The sequence below is a fragment of the Pavona decussata genome, unplaced genomic scaffold, assembly GCF_977016875.1.
Source record: "Pavona decussata unplaced genomic scaffold, jaPavDecu1.1 SCAFFOLD_48, whole genome shotgun sequence".
Classification (NCBI taxonomy): domain Eukaryota; kingdom Metazoa; phylum Cnidaria; class Anthozoa; order Scleractinia; family Agariciidae; genus Pavona; species Pavona decussata.
This window is the reverse complement of record NW_028145470.1, coordinates 3,518,199-3,537,625: the sequence shown is the minus strand read 5'-3', so window position 1 is coordinate 3,537,625 and position 19,427 is coordinate 3,518,199. Positions and strand designations below refer to the sequence as shown.

Here is a 19,427-nt window from a genome sequence, read left to right as displayed (position 1 = left end):
CCGCACTGATCAACAGGTTTTAAGACTAAAACTCCTAAAAGTCAAGTTTCAATGAACTGATTTCAATGGCAGCTTTGCTTTCAGAGTGGCGATAGCACCTTAAGCGCTCTAAACAAATTTTCTACAAGGATTCGGTCGTCGTTTTCGAGACTAATCAAAGAGTACAACACTGAGAACTGAATTCAGTCAAGCGTACGTTATGGAGTGAATGCAAGAGTACCTTTTTTCTGATATCTTCATCATTTGCTCCAACAGATGCCAGTGCTTTAAAAGCGCTCTGATGACAATAAAAAAAGAGCAAAAACATCACGATATAGTTAGCAATCCTTGGGAATGTTTGAAGAGCTGCCAATGTAAACTCTTTTCAGTTAAAGTTACCACAAGGTTCCCACTTGGTTAGTGATAAGTGTATCTAGCTGGTGTACGGAGGTTCTGGGTTCTTGTTATTGTCGGGGACTCAAATATTTTATACAACCCACACTAGTGACATGTTGAACATAACATCTCTTTCATTTAACACTTATTCCACGAGAGCGTGTTGGATACGAGATGATGCTAGGGACTTTAAGAAACCTCGACGGCAACGCAAACGAAAACGTCTTTTAGAATATAACTTCGCATTACTTGTACTACTTCGCGATTATTCCAATTCGTTCAACTTGTACAGTGTGGCCGAACTATCCGGTAACAGAACAGGTGGGAACGGCGTTCAAGTTGAGACAGAGAAGGAAAACATAAACCGTCGTGTGTTCACGCTCTCCACAAAACTTTTAATTTGGTCATTTCAGATTGTTGCTTGGCAGAGTACGGCAAAAGAGATGTACCAAAATTTATAATGCAACGTTGCCGTGGTAGTTTCTTAAACTCCCTACTGAAATAGTCAAGAAGAGCGAGTGGAACAATTGTTTCATTAAAAAAAAAAAACCTCGACAACAACAACAACAACGCAATATCGCTGAATGCTGCTGATATTGTGAATTTTCTTTTCTCGCTGACGAGTACATTTTCCATATTTGTGGGGCATGGTATGTCCAAGAAATAGCGACCATCTGTTTGTTCTTGCAAAGCGAAATCAGCAAGATCTAGCAACATTTCTTGATTGTTTTAAGTAAAACAATTATTCCACGCACGCTTGTTGGATATGAGATGATTAGAACCAACTCAGCGCTTATCTATCATTTCACATCCAACGCGCGCTCCGCGTGGAATAATTGTTAAATATACTTCTTTTCACATCTCATTTCACACCTAATATTCAACTCTCCTCCAAAATTGGTTGCCAGTCCAAGCATAAGACTGTTGAGCAAGTAGCTCAATAAACCACGGTGTCCAAAAGACTGATGCATTTGATGCCGCAAAAGATGTAATGATATTTTTCTAGTCTGAACCTTTGCCTTTAAGATGGTAAACAATTTTGACTACTTACTCTTTTTCGCCTCGACATTAATCGGGAATTCAGTTAATTTCCACACGGCCAAGAGTAAAAGAATACAAACTCAGCCCCCTCCCCCTGGTCTGTACCTGCCATTTATACCTGCCATATCACCCGTCCCGTGACACAAACCTCTCTCATAAGAGCATATGAACCGTCATCTAAGTCATTTTTAACCAAGAATCCTGTCAGCGTCTTTATTAAGTGATCCGAGATGGCTGCTGTCCTCTGAAGGTCCGTGTCTTCCTCAATAAGAAAAGCTAAGAGAGAAACGAATAAAAAGTTAATCACAGCGAAAACACCATTAACCTCGTGTGCTTTCCATTAATCAGAACTGGCCGGCCAGATTAGTCAGTTCGTAAACAGAATGTAACGATTTGATGGATAAGTTTTATCCCACTCCTTCGAATTTATTCAAAATAGCTCGTACCATTTTCGGAGTGATTTTTTTTTAGATTTTGCAGCACCATCCCTTCAAAATGACACATTCGATTTACAGACTGGCCGGTCTGGCCAAACAGTTCAGGTAAATGCAAAGTACTCCTTATTAAATTGCCAACATCAAACTTCTGCGTTTTTTCTTATAAAATACAAAGAAAAAACATTCTTTCATTGCTCCGTTACAACCTTTCCATTATATCCAGTGGCTGTGCTATCTATTTTTATCATTACCCTGACAGTCCGGCGAAAAATACATTTAAATGAGTGAATCCTAAAAATCTTTTGAAATGGTTCTGTAAAATTAAACGTTTACGTCACGTAATTTAGGCAATTTTATTACATACAAGCTGAGGTTCCATTATAAAGAATTAGAGGGAAAAGACCAAAATCTTCATTCTATTGGGGTTTGGTTAAAAGTTAAACATTGTTGCGTGGGAGCATTCAGAGAGAAGAAGTTGATAGAATTTATAAGGGACAAAGAGAACAAAATAGCATAGATATCACGATAAACTCGTTTTTTTATTTTATAAGAACCTTTTTTATAAGAACGTTGAGGCTGAGATTAACTAAAATTTAAAACGTGTCTCACTTAACATTAAATGTGCTCTTTCATTAATAATCTTTTAACAATGATCTTTTATTAAGAATCAAAACTTGATTTATCAGAACAGCCTTGTCAGTAAGTTGTTTGTTCAACAGAGTTAGAAATTCTTGTACTAATAAAGAATATAAAGCTGTTCAGCATTCTTGACCCAGAGCCTGAAAATCTGGAATTCATTGATTAGTAAACCGTTCATTTCTGTTTTTTTTTTTTTAACTTAAGGAATAGGTGAATCCTTGTTTACACTTTTTGCCTCATTAACATATGCTTATCACTATTTGATGACGCTAATAAAATAAAAACTGAATATTGAAAACGCATAACAGTTTCAGTTTTCTCTGAAAATTTGAGCCCAACACATCGAATGGTTTCGGAGAAATTCTCTTCTAAAAACTCGAAATTTTACAGAGAATGTATGGCTCATTAACTTTTTTGCCACCCAGAAATTTCGCAGTTTTGATGACTGATATTTCCTTCAATATTGCTTACAAAGAGCTGAAAATTGCAGAAATTGCTCAACTTAATCAGCTCTTTCAACTTTTGCAATTAGCTCATATATACGGCCACGGCTTCTACGAGTTGAGTCGTATGCTAATGAGGAAAAATGTAAACAAAGACGTCAGCAAGGATTCGCCTATATCTCAATGAAAGCTGATTTGTGACGTAAGTTCGATGTGTGTTGTGTTTATTTCTCTTTGCTCGCCCTGCATTAAGCCACGTTTTAATTATCTAGTCTCATGAAGTCTGTTCATATAAGCTTAATGCTTCATTAGGTTTCTATGTCACATTTATTGACATGTAATTAACCACGACATGAAATGAAATCTATTTGTTAAATAGACAATAAAACAAGGGTTTTTAAATGCCGGTGAAAGAAAGTGGTGGAATTAGCGCTGGAAGGAAATACTAACAATATGAAATGAGGGAAGTAATACATCAAACACGAGAATGCGTGTTTCATCAGATATCCAAACACTGAGAAGTAGGTTGAAAAAACGAGGCGCAGCCGAGTGAATTTGAACGACTGCGAGGTGTTTGGATATCTGATGAAACACACTTTCAAGTGTTTGATATGGTTTCTTAATAAACGATCAATAATTCACAGTACTGATTTTCTTTGTTTTTTCTTGATGTATTATTAATAAATTTGAGAAAGTAGAGTAAAAGTCTACGAGAAAGAAAGATAACGGGTGTCATCCGTGAAAACAAGCAAATATTTTCCAATTAGGTATAGCTCGTGGCACGATATTTTTGAACCAATCAGAAGGCTCACCAAAAAGTAGGGCCTCGCCAAACTCGGTTTCTTACAGAGCTACTTAACAAAAAGATTCCAATTTGCCGTGCGTCTGTACTCTGATGACATCAGATGACGTCAAAACGTGGTAAGAACAAAGAAGTATGGTACGATCAGCAAACAAGTAGAGTGACCTCCTTCCTTCCGGAAAAAAGTCGTTTTAATGCAATTTGTGATTGCTCGCCATTATTGGCGACATATTTTGAGAAATGTTTTTTTGCTTTTCACATCACAACAAAGTTCTAGCTTTTTTAACCTGGTTGAGGCCACTTGCAACGGTCTTTGTCTAATTTTTCATCGGACATTTTTGCTTTCCTACGAAAATTTTCCTGTTTGTCTGCTACTCGCTTAAACAGTTTGCAACACTTTGTTGACCAGTCGATGACGTCATCCATGCGTCTATAATCTAATCAAAACTCCGCTACACCAATCAAAACTCGACGTTTACACTGTTCATTGTATTAAAGAGTGTACACCATAAAAAACTGCCTTGATTTGTTAAACAGAAAGGATAACAAACATCTTTGTTTACTAAATCGCACGTAGGAAAACATCTCCGGTAAATTAACCACAAAAAACCCAATTCTTATTATACAAACAAAGGAAAGGAAATACGTAAAACCTTGAAGCAAATACGTAAAAACACATAATATTTGCCAGAAACAATTCTATCTCGTATCACGGACGACTAATTTAGCACAAAGGCGACTATGTTACACCACTTTACGTTACATCACGTTACATCACGACTGACACAGAAGCGGAAAAAATTATACAAGGTCACCACCTACGACTTTACCACAAAGGCAGATAAATGACCCCAGGCCAACATGTAGGACAAATAAATAGGCGGACAAAATTCATTTCAGTCACTTGGCAGTTTGTCGTTGAGTTGAGTGTGAAGACGGTCAAGATGCCAGGGGTTCGTTTGATCCAACTGACCTTGTTTCTTGTCTTACTGACAATGTACTGCTTTGCTGTGCCAATGAATTCCGGCTCCAAAATCGACAAACGTGAGTATAGTTTGAATTTTTGCAGAAGACTATTTTCATCAGAATTGATGGTCGGATGCTTCAAATCGAAGAAAATATAAGGCGCTAAACTTCTCCCTCTTGATATGCCGATTGCAATTCCGTACTCATTTGTCAGTTAGATTCACCTTAAGCTCAAATTAAAGCTGTTTTTAACAAGGTGTATTGTTGCTGTGGTAACAAAAAATGACCGTAACTTGTTTAACAACGTTTGGAATTGCTTTGATACCTTTATTGTAGTATCAACTGATAAAGAGCGGTTGTAATTATCGACAAAATTATAGCGAAGGGAAGCGCTGGAAACCGTTGTGTACACTTAAAAAGGTGGGAGAGTGGAATAAGATATTATTTGAATAACCCACAATCATTAAGCAATCAACCAGGAAGGCAAACAAAAAGACTGGAGTTTACAAAGCGGGATAAGTTACTGCAGAATTGGGATCACAATTAAGAGCAATTTTCAACTGAGTTTTGGTCAATCAAAAACCAAAGTAATTACTCTGACCAATCACAGCTGACGTAAACAGCAATGAACCAATCAGTAGTCTCTGTAAATCCATGCAACCGGCGCCAAGCGCGGGAAAACATACTCGCGCAAGTCACGAGTGGTTTTTAGCTTGCATCTCATTGGCTAAGAATTTTTACTTACAACGTTGCATCCATCGTTGTATATATATTTACAAGTGCATTAATGGACTTTTGGACCACTCTATGAATTTACTAACAAATAGTGAGATTCATAATTATAATACAAGGAACGAAGACATGCTCAGACTACCCCGTGTTACCAGAAATTGGGGAAAGCAGAGAGTTTGCCATCACTCTCTAATAGACTGGAATGAATTGGAGAGAGAGACCAGAAATGCACCGAATATTGCTACTTTTAAGCGAAACATGTTTGCCAGATTTTTTAATTAACCCTATCGGTAAGAATTTTTGTAGTTTTAGCTTCTTTGCCTTGATCATTTTTTATCAATTTGAAGTTTTTAACCCCATCGATGATATCTTTGTAGTTTCAGCTTCTAGTTTGAATTGCTGTTTTTATCAGTTTGTAATTTTGTCTTATATATTGTATTTTTTAACCTTTTGTATATTTAATCTTTATAGCACCTTTCTGAAAACCACGTTAAGCGACCGAAAGCTTCCTAATAAAAGATTACTATTATTACTTTACAGGAAGCATTTTGTTGAGCGGAAAAAACGCGAACGATTTTTTGACCCGAGATCGAAGAGCCCTTCCGGGCGATTGTGCAAGCTGTGATTCCTCAATGGAGTGCGCGGAAGAATGCGAGGAGGATCGTGAGAACACACCTGCCCAACAACTATTTCCTCAACATAAACAGAAAAGTAAAGGTTGACGCCAAGTAAACAACTAGTAACATGTATGTATCGTTTATTTTCTTTAATATTTTTGCCGCTGATATTGTGTTACGTAAAGTGCCACTTTCTACAATTTACCGAGAACCTTATCACAGGAAATTTCTGCGTATTTTGATCGTAAGTTTTGAATACCACGAAAGCACATACTAGCTAAGTGCACTATCATCATCCCTAATTCATTCTCTTCACGTAGGGAACAGAACATAAACTATAGCTGAGAATGATGTATTAATCAGTAGATGACACAGGCAGACTCGGAAAAAAATCCGAGTGCTCCTATCAGGAGTCGAAGCTAAGACCTTCCGATCACTAGTTCAGATGCTCTACCACTGAGCTACAGGAGACTCGTGGGAGCTAAGGCCATTAAACTAGGTTCATGGGGCAAATATCCTGCATACTGCTAGGATTGGAATGTCAATGTGTGGCATATGCGCAATGGAAATAATGTGATGGAATATGTTAAGCCTGGTGAATAAATGAGAATGATGTATTAATCAGTAAATGACATAGGCATACTCGTGTATGTGCTCCTGTCAGGATTGAAAAACAAAAATATAGCTGTAATAAGATAACTGTGCTAAAGTATTATAAATTTCCTGTTCAGCTGCACATGCTTGGGTAAGCTAACTTTATACCTTTCTTCTCTGTACCTTTTCTTTTCCTTCTAAGTTAAAATAAACCACCGTTTATTCAAGGGTTTATGATAAAGTAACGCAGTTTATACCCTCCCACTAATCTAGCCATCCCATCCCGTCCCGTCCCGTGGTAAAATCAGAACTTCGTCCAGTTTAACTAATAACACGTGTATTGATCAAATAGTCACATTCCTCCGTTGAATAAGGACCCTATATATTAGCCGCACAGCAGGGTAATATCGCTTGCTATCAGCCTGAATACATGAAATTACTGATGTAATACAGGGAGACCATAATGGGATCAGAGTAGTCTCAGCAATTATTTGCTTCTAAAATAACTTCTTTTGTCTATTTCGTTGCAGCTCAAAATGTGATGTGAAGGTTCTGAGAAGCAAACGACAAATGAAGCAAGGGATTTAGAAATAGAGAAGCTGAAGCAGTTTTTGTAGTATCAAATGAGGACGAAACCAGATTCATTCATAGTTTTCAGAGCGTTTTTGAATTGAGTGTCGACAGTACTTGCGCTTTTGCTTGGGTTTTGATTTACTACGATTTGTGATTGGTTAGCAAACTCGCGCCACATTCTTAACCAATCAGAAGCAAAGAGTAAAACACTCGTGACTTTGTCACACGCATTTTCCCGCGCTTGGCACCGGTTACATGCATTTTCTTCGAGTTCTGATTGGTTCATTGCGCTGTTCGCGTCTGTTGTGATTGGCTAGGGTAATAACTTTGGTTTTGGTTTTACGACACTCAGTTGAAGTCCACTCTAATTTTTGACTCTGTTCATATCGCTTTGCAGTAGTAATAAAATGCAACGACAACAACAAAATGGTGTATTGCATACTTGAAAGACTTCCATTTAAAACAGTACTTCGCATAATTTCTAAAACCACTCCCCAAGCAAGGCAATAACAGGGTTTCACTTGAGGCCGGAGACCGGATGTAATGTTCAGTTGCTTGTAATGTGATGTCTCGTACTTTGATATAATCAAATGATGGATCAGAAAATTAACTGTGCAGTGTAACTTAGAGTGCTAACTAGAAGGTGAACCCATGAATTTCCTACTGAGCGTTAGCCCTAGTAAGGACGCAGAAGGCAAAGAAAAACAATTTTGACCGCGTCAAGAATCCATAATAACTACCCCGACATTTTACCTGACAACAAACTTCTAAGAAAATTAACGTCACTTGCAATTTCTAAATACAACACAGGATTTCTTTTCAACTAAGCAAACCACTCAAGAGACCCACTACAATATCGCAACAACATATGAAAAAAAAAAAAAAAAACAATCCAACGACTTAATTTTTCGTAAACAATCTGTGCAAACAAACCACTAACAATATCTTAAACATTTGCATTGTTTTAATTTATTCCACCAAATATTTTGACAGGAAATTTCCGATTCAGTAGAGCTGGTTCAATAAGGTCAGATAGTCATCACTTTAGTCAACATAACAACACGTATGACGAACAAACGGGCAGCTAAATTGAATCAGACCAACACGAACGACTGACAGAGACAGAGTTAACAACGGGTCTACTACTTTCATACTCCTTTCACCTTCAGTTTTTGTTTCAACTTTATTAAATTTGTTTATTTATTTTTTATCTGTTTGCCCGTCGGTTTGTACTTTACTGTTTCAATGTTGGCAATTTTACTGTCCAAATCTGCGGGATTCAAACTTAACTCAAGCCCTCACTCGATCATTATCTTATCTTCCATCACGTACCACTAATTTTAGCACAAAGGCGGCTAAGTTTCATAAGGCCATCACGTTCGAGTCTAAATTGAACCAGGTCAACACGTAGACTACCACAAAGGCAGATAAATTACCCCAGGATAACACGTAGGACTGATAAATAGGCGAACACATTTCATTTCAGTCACTTGGCTGAGTGTGAAGCTACACTGATCAAAATGCCAGGGATTCGCTTCATCCAACTGACCTTGTTTCTTGTCTTACTGACAATGTACTGCTTTGCTGTGCCAATGGACTCAGGCTCCAAAATCGACAAAAGTGAGTGTAGTTTGAATTTTTGCAGAAGACTTTTTTCATCAAAATTGATGGTGGAATCTTTAAATTCATGAAAACTTAAGGTGGCGCCGAACCTCTTTCTCTTGACAGGATGATTGCTATTCTGTGTTCGTTTATCAGTTAAGGCCGGTGCCTACTAATATCGAAGTATTTTTGTGCGGTTTATGACTATGCGGGAAAAGTAGATCTTAGGAAGGCCTATTGGAATCCAAAACGAAAAATGGGGGTAGCCACGCATATTTCAGATATAATTAAGCAATAATATCTCTAAAAAGCGCCAAAATATGAAGCAATGTATGGGATTTTTTTCCTAAATTGAAGCTTAATTATCTCTGAAAAATGCATGGTTACCCCCAATTTCCTTTCGAGATACCAAAAGCGTTTGCTAAGTTCTACTTTCTCGGCATAGTTTTAAACCGCGCAAAAATATTCCTGTATTAGCAAGCACCACCCATAGGAAACCCGAGTATCTCGAGATGCGCAGAACGTATGCGCAGTAACAATAGTAGGCACCGTCCTTAAATTCACCTGAAGCTGAAATTAGGTCTGTTTTTAACAAGTTATCGTTGCTGTGGTAACCTATAGGCTCGATTTCCGCCGTCTCCCGGGTCCGGTCTGTGATCCTCCCGGGGGGATGAGTGCGGGCTCATTTTCCCGAACAGCGGCTGGTAATCGAGCCTATGGTAACCTACTGAGTAGGAAAAAAGATAGCAACTTGTGTAACATCGTTGAGGAATTTCTTTGACACCATTATTGTAGTATCAACTGATTAAGAGTAGTCGTAATGATCGATCAAATTGTAAGAGAAGGAAAACGCTGGAAAGCGTTGTCACGGTAAACTTAAAAAGGTGGGAGAGTGGAATACGATATCATTTGAATAACCTACAATCATTAAACAGACAATCAACGAGAAAGGTAAACAAAAAGACTGGAGTTTACAAAGCAGGATAAGTTACCCAAGAATAAGGATCACAATTAAGAGCAATTTTCAACCGAGTTTTGGCAAAACAAAAACCAAAGTAACTACTCTGACCAATCACAGTTGACGTAAGCAGCTCAATAAACCAATCAGAAGTCGCCGTAAATACATGCAACCGGCGCCAAGCGCGGGAAAACATACTCGAGCAAGTCACGCGTGATTTTGCTTTGCACCTCATTGGTTAAGAATTTTACTTACTACGTTACATTGCTTTACAGGAACCATTTTATTGAGCGGAAAAAACGCTAATGACTTTTTGAGCCGAAATCGACGAGCCGCAGGATGTTCAAGCTGTATGTCTTCAGTAAAGTGTATGGAAGAATGCGAGGAGACTCGTGAGGAAAAAACTGTCGATCTCGCTCCACAACTAGAGGCCGTAGAGACACATCAGTGAAGACGCCAAGTTAACAACTAGTAACATGTACGTATTGTTTATTTGCTGTAATATTTTTGCCGCTGATACTGTGTTACGTAATGTACTAGTTTCTACAATTTACCGCGAGCCTTATCACAGGAAATTTCTGCGAGAGAACATACTAGCAAAGTGCACTATCAACATCCCCGATTCCTTCTCTCCACTAAGGGAACAGAAATATAATAGTTTTATTTTGATAAAGTATTATGAATTTTCTGTTTAGCTATACATGCTTTGGTAAACTAACTTTGTACTTTTCTTCTCTCGTCCTTTTCTTTTCCTTATGTTTTAAAATAAACCACTGTTTATTCGAGGGCTTATGGTAAAGTAACTCAGTTTATACCCTTCACCAGTCTAGCCATCCCATCCCGTCCCGTGGTGAAATAAGAACTTGGTTTAGTTCAACTAATAGCACGTGAATTGATTAAGTAGTAACAATCCTCCGTTAAATAAGGACCACGTATATTTACAACACAGCAAGGCAATATCACTTACTGTCAGCCTCAATGCATGAAATTGATACAGGAAGACCATAATGGCATGAAACTAGTCTTAGCAATTACTTGTCTCTAAAAGAATTTCTTTTGCCTATTTCCTTGCAGCTCAAAATGTGATGTGAAGGTTCTGAGAAGCAACTGACTACAAATGAAGCAAGGGATTTAGAAATAGAGAAGCTGAAGCAGTTTTTGTACTATCAAAGAAGGACGAAACAGATTCATTAATAGTTTTCAGAACCGTTTTGAATTGAGTGTCGACAGTAATTGCGCATTTGCTTGGGTTTTGATTGACTACGATCTGTGATTGGTAAGCAAACTCGCGCCACTTTCTTAACCAATCAAAAGCCAAGAGAAAACACTCGTGGCTTGCTCGCACGCACTTTCCCGCGCTTGGCACCGGTTACATGTATTTGCTTCGAGCTCTGATTGGTTCATTGTGCTGTTTGTATCTGTTGTGATTGGCTAGAGTTCAGTATTACTTCGGTTTTACGACGCTCAATTGAAATCCACTCTACTTTTTGACTCTGTCAATTCCGCTTTGCTGTAATAATAAAACCCAACGACAAAAACAAAATGGTGTATTGCATACTGGAAAGACTTCCATTTAAAACAGTACTTGGCATACAGCCAACTCTCTCATAGCGACCACTTCTCGTAAGCGACCACCTCCAGTAACCCACCAATTCATAAACAACCGTTTTGTTTCTCAGTTAAATACTGTTTCAAGAGCTCTCTCGTAAGCGACCATCACTCAAATTTCTTAACGGACCGCGACCACTTTTTAGGCCAGAAATTACACATATTCTTTTGTTTTCTGTTTCCGGTAAGCGACCACCCAACATAATCACGTATGATTGTTAGTAAATCATTACTGAGAAGTGACGAAAGTTCAATTTTTAATGACGCTACCCCGGACTGCTGACAGATAATAACAGTTTACATACAGAAAAGATGGCTATAATAAAATCTGTACGTAAACGAGAATTGATACAGTGATCTGTTCCAAAATGTTATACAAAGTTTCATCAGAGGAATGAGTAGATGTGAAAAAATCAAACAAATTAGTTTGTATTTGCCTAATTTTAGCTGCTAAGGCAATATTTTTATGTCATTAACTAATCAGTGCAATATTAGGCTTATTTTGTTGATCTTTCCCGTCAGCGACCACTTTGTCGTGCCCCAAGGGTGGTCGCTTACGAGAGAGTTCACTGTAATTTCTGAAAACACCCCATTAAAGGGACCAAAATACACTCTGGGTGTGGCCGAATTTATCCTTACTCTAGAAAAGTAGACAAGCAAGGCAACATGAGGGTTTAACTTGAGGCGGGAGACCAGACGTCATGTTTAACTGCTGATAAGGTGATGTCTGGTACTTTGATTTTAGGACGGTGCCTACTAATACCGAAGTATTTTTGCGTGGTTTATGACTATGCGGGAAAAGCAGATCTTAGCAAGGCCTATGGAAATCCAAAAAGAAAATTGGCGGTAAACGCGCATTTTTTAGAGAAAATTAAGCAACAATTATTCTAAAAAGCAGTAAAATACAAAGCAATATATGGTATTTACTACCAAATTGAAGCTTTATTATCTCTGAAAAATGCATGGTTACCCCCAATTTTCTTTTTGGATACCAAAAGCACTTGCTAAGTTCTGCTTTCTCCTCATAGTTTTAAACCGCGCAAAAATATCCCTGTATTAGTATGCACCACCCAAAGGAAACCCTAGTATCACGAGATGCGCAGAACGTATGCGCAGTAACAATAGTAGGCACCGTCCTTAATCAAAGGATGGATCAGAGAAGTAACTGTGCAGTGTAACTTAGAGTGCTAACTAGAAGGTGAATCCATGAATTTCCCACTGATCGTTAGCCCTAGTAAGGAAATGGGAGACCACACAAGGCAAAGAAAAACAATTCGACCACGTCCAGAATCCATAACAACTACTCCGACATTTTACCTGACAACAATTCCTAACAATATTAACGTCATTAACAAAACCTAATACAATACAGGATTTGTTTTAAGCTAAGCAAACCACTCAAGCCGCCCAATACAATATCATAACAACCTATGAAATCAAAAACAAACAAAAGATTTCTTTTTTCGTAAACAAACAATGCAAGCAAACCGCTAACAATATCGCAAACATTTGCATATTTTAATTCCTTCGACCAAATATTTTGATAGGAAATTTCCGATTCAGTAGAGCTGGTTTAAGTGGAGTCCTGTGGATAAGTTAAATTCAATTTTAACAGAAAAAGAATACATCAACACTACACTCATATAACTTTAAAAAATTGTTAACCATAAACAATGATCTGATCGATATCTGAAGTTCGCGTGAGTACTTTTGGGTTTAATTAGAGTTGTAATTATTCGATGAAGTGTGATAACCACTTGCAATATCGTAGCCACTTTTCACAGTCAAACCACACCAAAGACTTTTTTTCTTTGTGTAACCAAACCACCACCTCAATATCATAACCACTTATCAAAACCAAAACGAACGAGCGATATTTTTTCATGTAAACCAACTAGTTTCAATGTTATCAGCATTCAACGCACCTCGACACTTTCAATATTGTCAGGGATACCCAAACAGAACTTTAAGGAGTTAATTAATAATATAGTTTCCTATGTTCCCACATCATCCTATGGCCCTTAAAAAGCATATTTGTGAGGCTAAAGGCTGGTTTACAGTTACCAATTAATCAGCCCGTCTGAGCCCCGTTACACGTCACAATTTGTCGACCGATTTCGTTTTTTTTTTTTTTGTTGTTGTTGTTGTAGCGCACGATTTTCGTACCCTCATTAATTTCTTTGTCAAATTGAAAGAAATCGATGCAATTACTTGGTACGCGTCCAATGGCCTCAACACATTTAGATCTATTTAAGCCGCAGAAACTCTTTGAAAGTGGAATCTTACTCGATAAATTTCCAAACTGCTCTTGACTTGCCCAAAACGCCAGTTGACATAAATTATTTGCTCTCCCGAATTAGTTTTACAGTGTTACGAAAGTTTGAAGTGACAGTTTGTCAAAAAGAAGAGAATCTCTAAGTTTTCATCACAATTCAATACAAATTTCTCAGGCAGTGAAGGACGCGTGTTGGATTGCACTTATATCATAGCCACTCACCGCCTAAACGAAAGAAGGATTTTTTTTCTCCGTAAGCAAAGCACGCTGCTATTACCACTTACATACTCATAACCACTCATTATGGCCAAACAACCAAACGATTTGATAGACGCATTTTTTAGTCGGCGACACAGGTAAGCTCGGAAAAAAAATCCGAGTCATCCTATCAGGAGTCGAACTTAAGACCTTCCGATTACTAGCTCGGATGCTCTACCACTGAACTACAGGAGATTCGTGGGAGCTAGGTCAACGGGCCGTGAAACCTATGACCTTCCGATTACTAGCTCGGATGCTCTACCACTGAGCTACAGGAGACTCGTGAGAACTAAGGCCATTAAACTAGGATTTCCTTTTCCCTAGTATTCCTGTGTTACTGACTGAAAATACATCTATCATTTATTTATCAGGCTAAAACAAAGCATCACATTTCTTTCAATCCAACGAATTCTTTTCATATAAGGAAACCACGTATACTAATCATTGTGATCATAACCATGCATGCACTTATATTCACAACAATATAGCGCATTATTTTTCCGTAAGCAAACCAGCCACTTACGGTATCATAGCCGTCCACAATATCCAAAACAAGCGAATTACTTTCCCTTACGTAAGCGAAGTAAGTCTCACACGTTGGTATTAAATGATTTGGACAATAAACCAATCAGAATATGATGACCTTGAATGCTCTTCCTCCAAAAACCTACAATTTATAAGCTGTCTTTGCTATGCGGGGAGCTAAGAATGAGATCGGCAAAAGTTACAGGGACTTCAACCAATGAGAGATATTTAATCAAGTAGCTGATGCAAGTAATAGAAGTTTCCGTGCAAAATTTTGGTGAAGCTAAATAAACTATGCCCTTCAACTAAACGTGAAACGGTTTGAACAAAAAACGTGAACGCTCGGCATAATTTACGAAGGTTTACGCCGCGTTCCAGTTAGTATTTTTAGCTGTAACGTATATTGGATAGGTTCAGTACGGTCAAATTGTATTACGTAACAGAAAGCATGACTCAGGGTCGAGGGCACGACATATAAAAAGCGAATACATTCAATTCAGGCTGCATAGGTAGTTTGAGATTGCGCTGAGTGAATAGCTAAACAGGTTTCAAACAGTGCACAATGTTGGGAAGCCGTTCTATCCAAGTGAGCGTTTTACTCTTGTTGTTGACTACCTGCTGTTTTGCCAAGCCAAAGGATTTAGACTCCGAAAAGGAAAAAGGTGAGTACAATTTGACCTGCTTGCAAAGTCTTCTTTCTTTGCCATGCGGGAATGAAGTTCGACTTGAAAGGTATTAAACATTGTTCGCGTTATAAATAAACATACATGGTATCAAACAAGAAAGCCATAAAGGCTTATAATAATAAGCGTCCTTATTTATTTTGTATATATGCCTCGTTCTACGCATCTTAGATTTTTAAGCCGTTCCCCTCAGCGAGATTAAACTCCTTGAATAGTTTGTGGCCATGGTACCTAAACTTTTGACACATTTCGTTTATTCTGTATTTGTAAAGTAAGTTATAAATTTTGGTGTGGTAGGCTTTCAAAGGCGAGAAAAAAAAAAAACGAAAATATAAATATTTTTTATCGGTATCAAAGAAGACCTTAACCCGTGACCATCGGCTCAAAGGTTATTTTCCGGTCTCTAACTATATGGCACCCGTGGCGCAACGATTTTAACAGCCAAATGACTTCGGACCGCCAAAGACGAATACGCGAATGAGCACGGAACACCCTCAGACGTTTCTCCATCGTATTTTCTCCTTTCATTTTGCGCGAAATCCCTGTTGACTTGGACGACAATGTCGATCAGCTTGAGCCTTTCAACACGGCGCTTTTTTCACCAAAATAAAAACGTACGAAGACTATATACATCGGTGGAGCGTTCTCAGCTTTAGGCTACTTCTTTTAATTTCAAACTCCAAAAACCGTGTATCGTAATTGAAGGAGGAGAGAAACTTATGCGAGCTGTGATAGTACGCCATATTTGGTGAGTTAACAGCCCAACAAGTGGACCGATGGAACAATCGAGCGAATGACATTACCTCACATCGCGACAACTTGTTCATTGCGCATGCGCGTATTTACGAGTTAAAAAGGACGGAATATACAAAACAGGATAATTCACCACAAGAATTTAAGAATCACACCTTAAGAATACGAATTCCTGTTAAGGTGGCTTCTTTCCAGCACTTCTGCTTTTTCCAATTAATACTACCACTCTATCAGTTGATACAACAATGATACCAAAAAATAATATTGGTGAACAAGATATTGTAGTTTTGCCAAGATAATGGGTTACCATAGCAAAAGTATAACCCGTTTCATTATAAAGATTTCCAGTTTTATCTTCAAGTGATTCTACCTAAAAAAAAATATAAACGAGCACGGTACCCTTGCGCATGTTAAATGAGCACAGTCACGGCGATTTTGTTGCATTTTGGTAAAAAATTAAAAATAAAAAAGCTCCAATATTTGACAAAGAACAAGGGATTTCTCTAAAATACACAGGAAGAACTTGAAAAAATTGGCCTTTTTTTTTTCAAGTTGCAATCCATTTCCCTCCGAGCCATATGCGGTCAAAAATAATTAATACTAGTTTCTGTGCACTAGTAGGGTTATTGTTCACAAACCTGAACCATTATTTAAAGGTTCCCATCGGTGTAAATAGATTTTTTGGCCTTTCAAATTGACACAAAAATACATCACACTGCTCCTTTACGATAAAATATTTTGCAAAGTTTAGAAAAATTCTTTCAGAGGGTTTCAGAACTAACTTAAATTTCCGAAGAGTTAAGATGTTTTGTTCTTCACTTAAAATGTCACTGATTCAAAGGGAGAGTGGAATAAGAATAGATATAACTTGCTTAACCCACAATCATTAAACAATCAACCAGAAAGGTAAACCAAAGGACTGGATTTTACAAAGCCGAATAAGTTACCCAAGAATTAGGATCTTAATTAAGAACAATTTTCAATTGAATTTTGGTAAAACAAAAACAAAACTACTCTGACCAATCACAGCTGACGTATACAACGCAATGAACCAATCAGAAGTCGCTGTAAATACATGCAACCAATACAGGCGCCAAGCGCGGGAAAACATACTCGAGCTAGTCACGAGTGGTCTTAGCTTGCATCTCATTGGCTGAGAATTTTACTTACGACGTTACATTGCTTTACAGGAAGCATTTTGTTGGACGGAAAAGACGCGAACGATTTTTTGAGCCGAAATCGACGATTGGTAGGATGTGCAACCTGTACGTCTTCAGCAGAATGCGCGGAAGAATGCGAGGACACTCGTGAGCACAATCGCTTCCCAACCTTCAAGACGGGTAAGCTAACTTTATACCTTGTTTCTCAGTACCTTTTGTTTTCCTTCTAATTTAAAATAAACCACCGTTTATTCAAGGGTTTATGGTAAAGTAACGCAGTTTATACTTGCCACTAGTCTAGCTATCTTGTCCCAGCCCGTGCTGAAATCAGAAGTTGGTCACGTGTATTGATCAAATAGTAACAATCCTTCGTTGAATAAGGACACCATATATTAACCACACAGCAGGGTAATATCGCTTACTGTCAGTCTGAATATATGAAATTGATACAGCAAGACCATAATGGGATCAAACTAGTCTCAGTAATCGTTTGTTTCTAAAAGAATTTCTTTTGCCTATTTCCTTGCAGCTTAGAAAAGCAACTGACTACAAATGAAGCAAAGGATTTCGAAATAGAGAAGCTGAAGCAGTTTTTGTAGTATCAAATGAGGACGAAACCAGATTCATTCATAGTTTTCAGAGCGGTTTTGAATTGAGTGTCGACAGTAATTACACTTTCGCTTGGGTTTTGATTTACCACAATCTGTGATTGGTTAGCAAAACTCGCGCCACTTTCTCAACCAATCAGAAGCAAAGAGAAAAACATTCGTGCCTCACTCGCACGCGTTTTCCCGCGCTTGGCACCGGTTACATGCATTTTCTTCGAATTCTGATTGGTTTATTGCACTGTTTGCGCCTGTTGTGATTGGCTGGAGTAATTACTTTGGTTTTGGTTTTATGACACTCAGTTGAAATCCAATCTAGTTTTTGACTTTGTTAATTCTGCTTTGGTATAATAATAAAATTGTAATACAAAAACAAAATGGTGTATTGCATACTGGAAAGACTTCCTTTGAAAACAGCACTTGTCATCATTTCTGAAACCACTCACTTAAGGTGGCAATTTACCTAAATTTGAATGAAATTTAAAGAGGTTTTAAGAAGGGATAGAAGAAAGAAAATTATTTTTGGAACACCATCAGACAGTTGATACCCACGCAAGAGTACCCCGGGTTGTTAGTGGACTAACTTGGTATCCGTCTATTAATTATTAAATACAAATTCTAATTTTAAAACTTTACTAAATCTTCAGTATTTCTTATTTCTCTTAATTTAACCAATCCTTCTAAAAATCAAAGGCTCCTGTGAGCCAACTCGTGAATGCAGATGACACATAGTAATTGCAATTTAGACGGCTACGGAAACTTCCTCAAAAGCTAAAAGAAATTATATCTTTGCCCGATTATGTAACGAAAAATGACCATTCTTGTACTATTAAAATGATTGTCAAATTATTCTGTACAGATTGAATAAGCCGATTATTCTGATGCGCCGATTAAAAAATATCACGTGTTTTTTTTATTCAAAGTTTATAGGAGCACGCCATGTGCAGCTACGTCATGCAAATTCGTGTGATAGTCCGCGGCTACTGGATTTCGCGATCGGGCTAGTGGATTCTAACCATCACTTGCCCGATGGGCAAGTGAAGTTTTTTTGGGAATTAAAATTACAAAATTACTGTAGGGCAAGCCGATCTCACAAAGGGAAATATGTTCAACAAAGTATCGCATTACGATTCATGCCCGACATAAATGCGTGAAATTTTTCCTTTGGAGTTCAGTCCACGCAATCCTCAAGTAAAAATAATGAACTATGACAAGCTCTTGCTAAATAAGAATTATTTATCGACCGCGTCCTTTTGCTTTCCCATAAATTACCAGTTGTAAATTTCGAAAATGAAACATTTTTTCCCTTTGAAACCTCTATGAAAGCTGACAAGATCTTAAAAGTGTTCATTTCACCAGAAATTTGCATAATTTTGTTTACGACGTCAATGATGCGTGACATGGCACGTTCCGCTTTCGCGTGAAAACTGACAAATTAAATTATTTTTTAATTAAATTATTTTTAAATTAAATTATTTTTAATTCTTGAAAGAAACCGCACTTCGTAGAAAAAAACGAAAAAATCCTATAAATTCAACGAAAAATCCCCATTCTTACACTAAAATGATTGTCAAATTATTCTCTACAGAATGAATGAGAGAATTCTGACGCGCCGTGAAACAAATTTTCACGTTTTTTTTTTTTTTCACTAATTGAGTTTACGACCCCGGACTTTCTGAAAAACTGAAAAAACTTGAAACTTTGCTCAGATTGAACGAAAAATCGCCATTCTTGCACTAAATGATCGTCAAATTATTCTCTACATATTGAATAAGAATTTC

The 19,427-nt window shown here is 37.7% G+C and overlaps 1 protein-coding gene and 3 long non-coding RNA genes across 4 annotated transcripts in view; 3 read left to right on the top strand and 1 right to left on the bottom strand.

Annotated features, from left to right (window-relative positions):
• The window catches only part of LOC146481824 (armadillo repeat-containing protein 8-like), a 51,103-nt gene that overhangs the window by 18,196 nt on the left and 13,480 nt on the right, over positions 1-19,427 (bottom strand). The window contains exons 11-12 of the mRNA XM_085107881.1: positions 1,565-1,692; positions 221-277 (exon numbers count right to left, since the gene is read on the bottom strand). Coding sequence (XP_084964007.1) covers positions 221-277; positions 1,565-1,692 — 185 coding nt within the window. The remainder of the gene's footprint in view (positions 1-220; positions 278-1,564; positions 1,693-19,427) is intronic.
• LOC146481827 (uncharacterized) lies at positions 4,594-7,646 on the top strand. Its single transcript, XR_014864302.1, has 3 exons — positions 4,594-4,781; positions 5,976-6,181; positions 7,177-7,646. It is a non-coding gene; the product is annotated as an uncharacterized LOC146481827 (long non-coding RNA).
• Positions 8,683-10,995, top strand: LOC146481826 (uncharacterized). Its single transcript, XR_014864301.1, has 3 exons — positions 8,683-8,839; positions 10,055-10,257; positions 10,854-10,995. It is a non-coding gene; the product is annotated as an uncharacterized LOC146481826 (long non-coding RNA).
• On the top strand, positions 14,270-18,010 carry LOC146481825 (uncharacterized). The gene is made up of 3 exons (XR_014864221.1): positions 14,270-15,107; positions 17,072-17,221; positions 17,571-18,010. It is a non-coding gene; the product is annotated as an uncharacterized LOC146481825 (long non-coding RNA).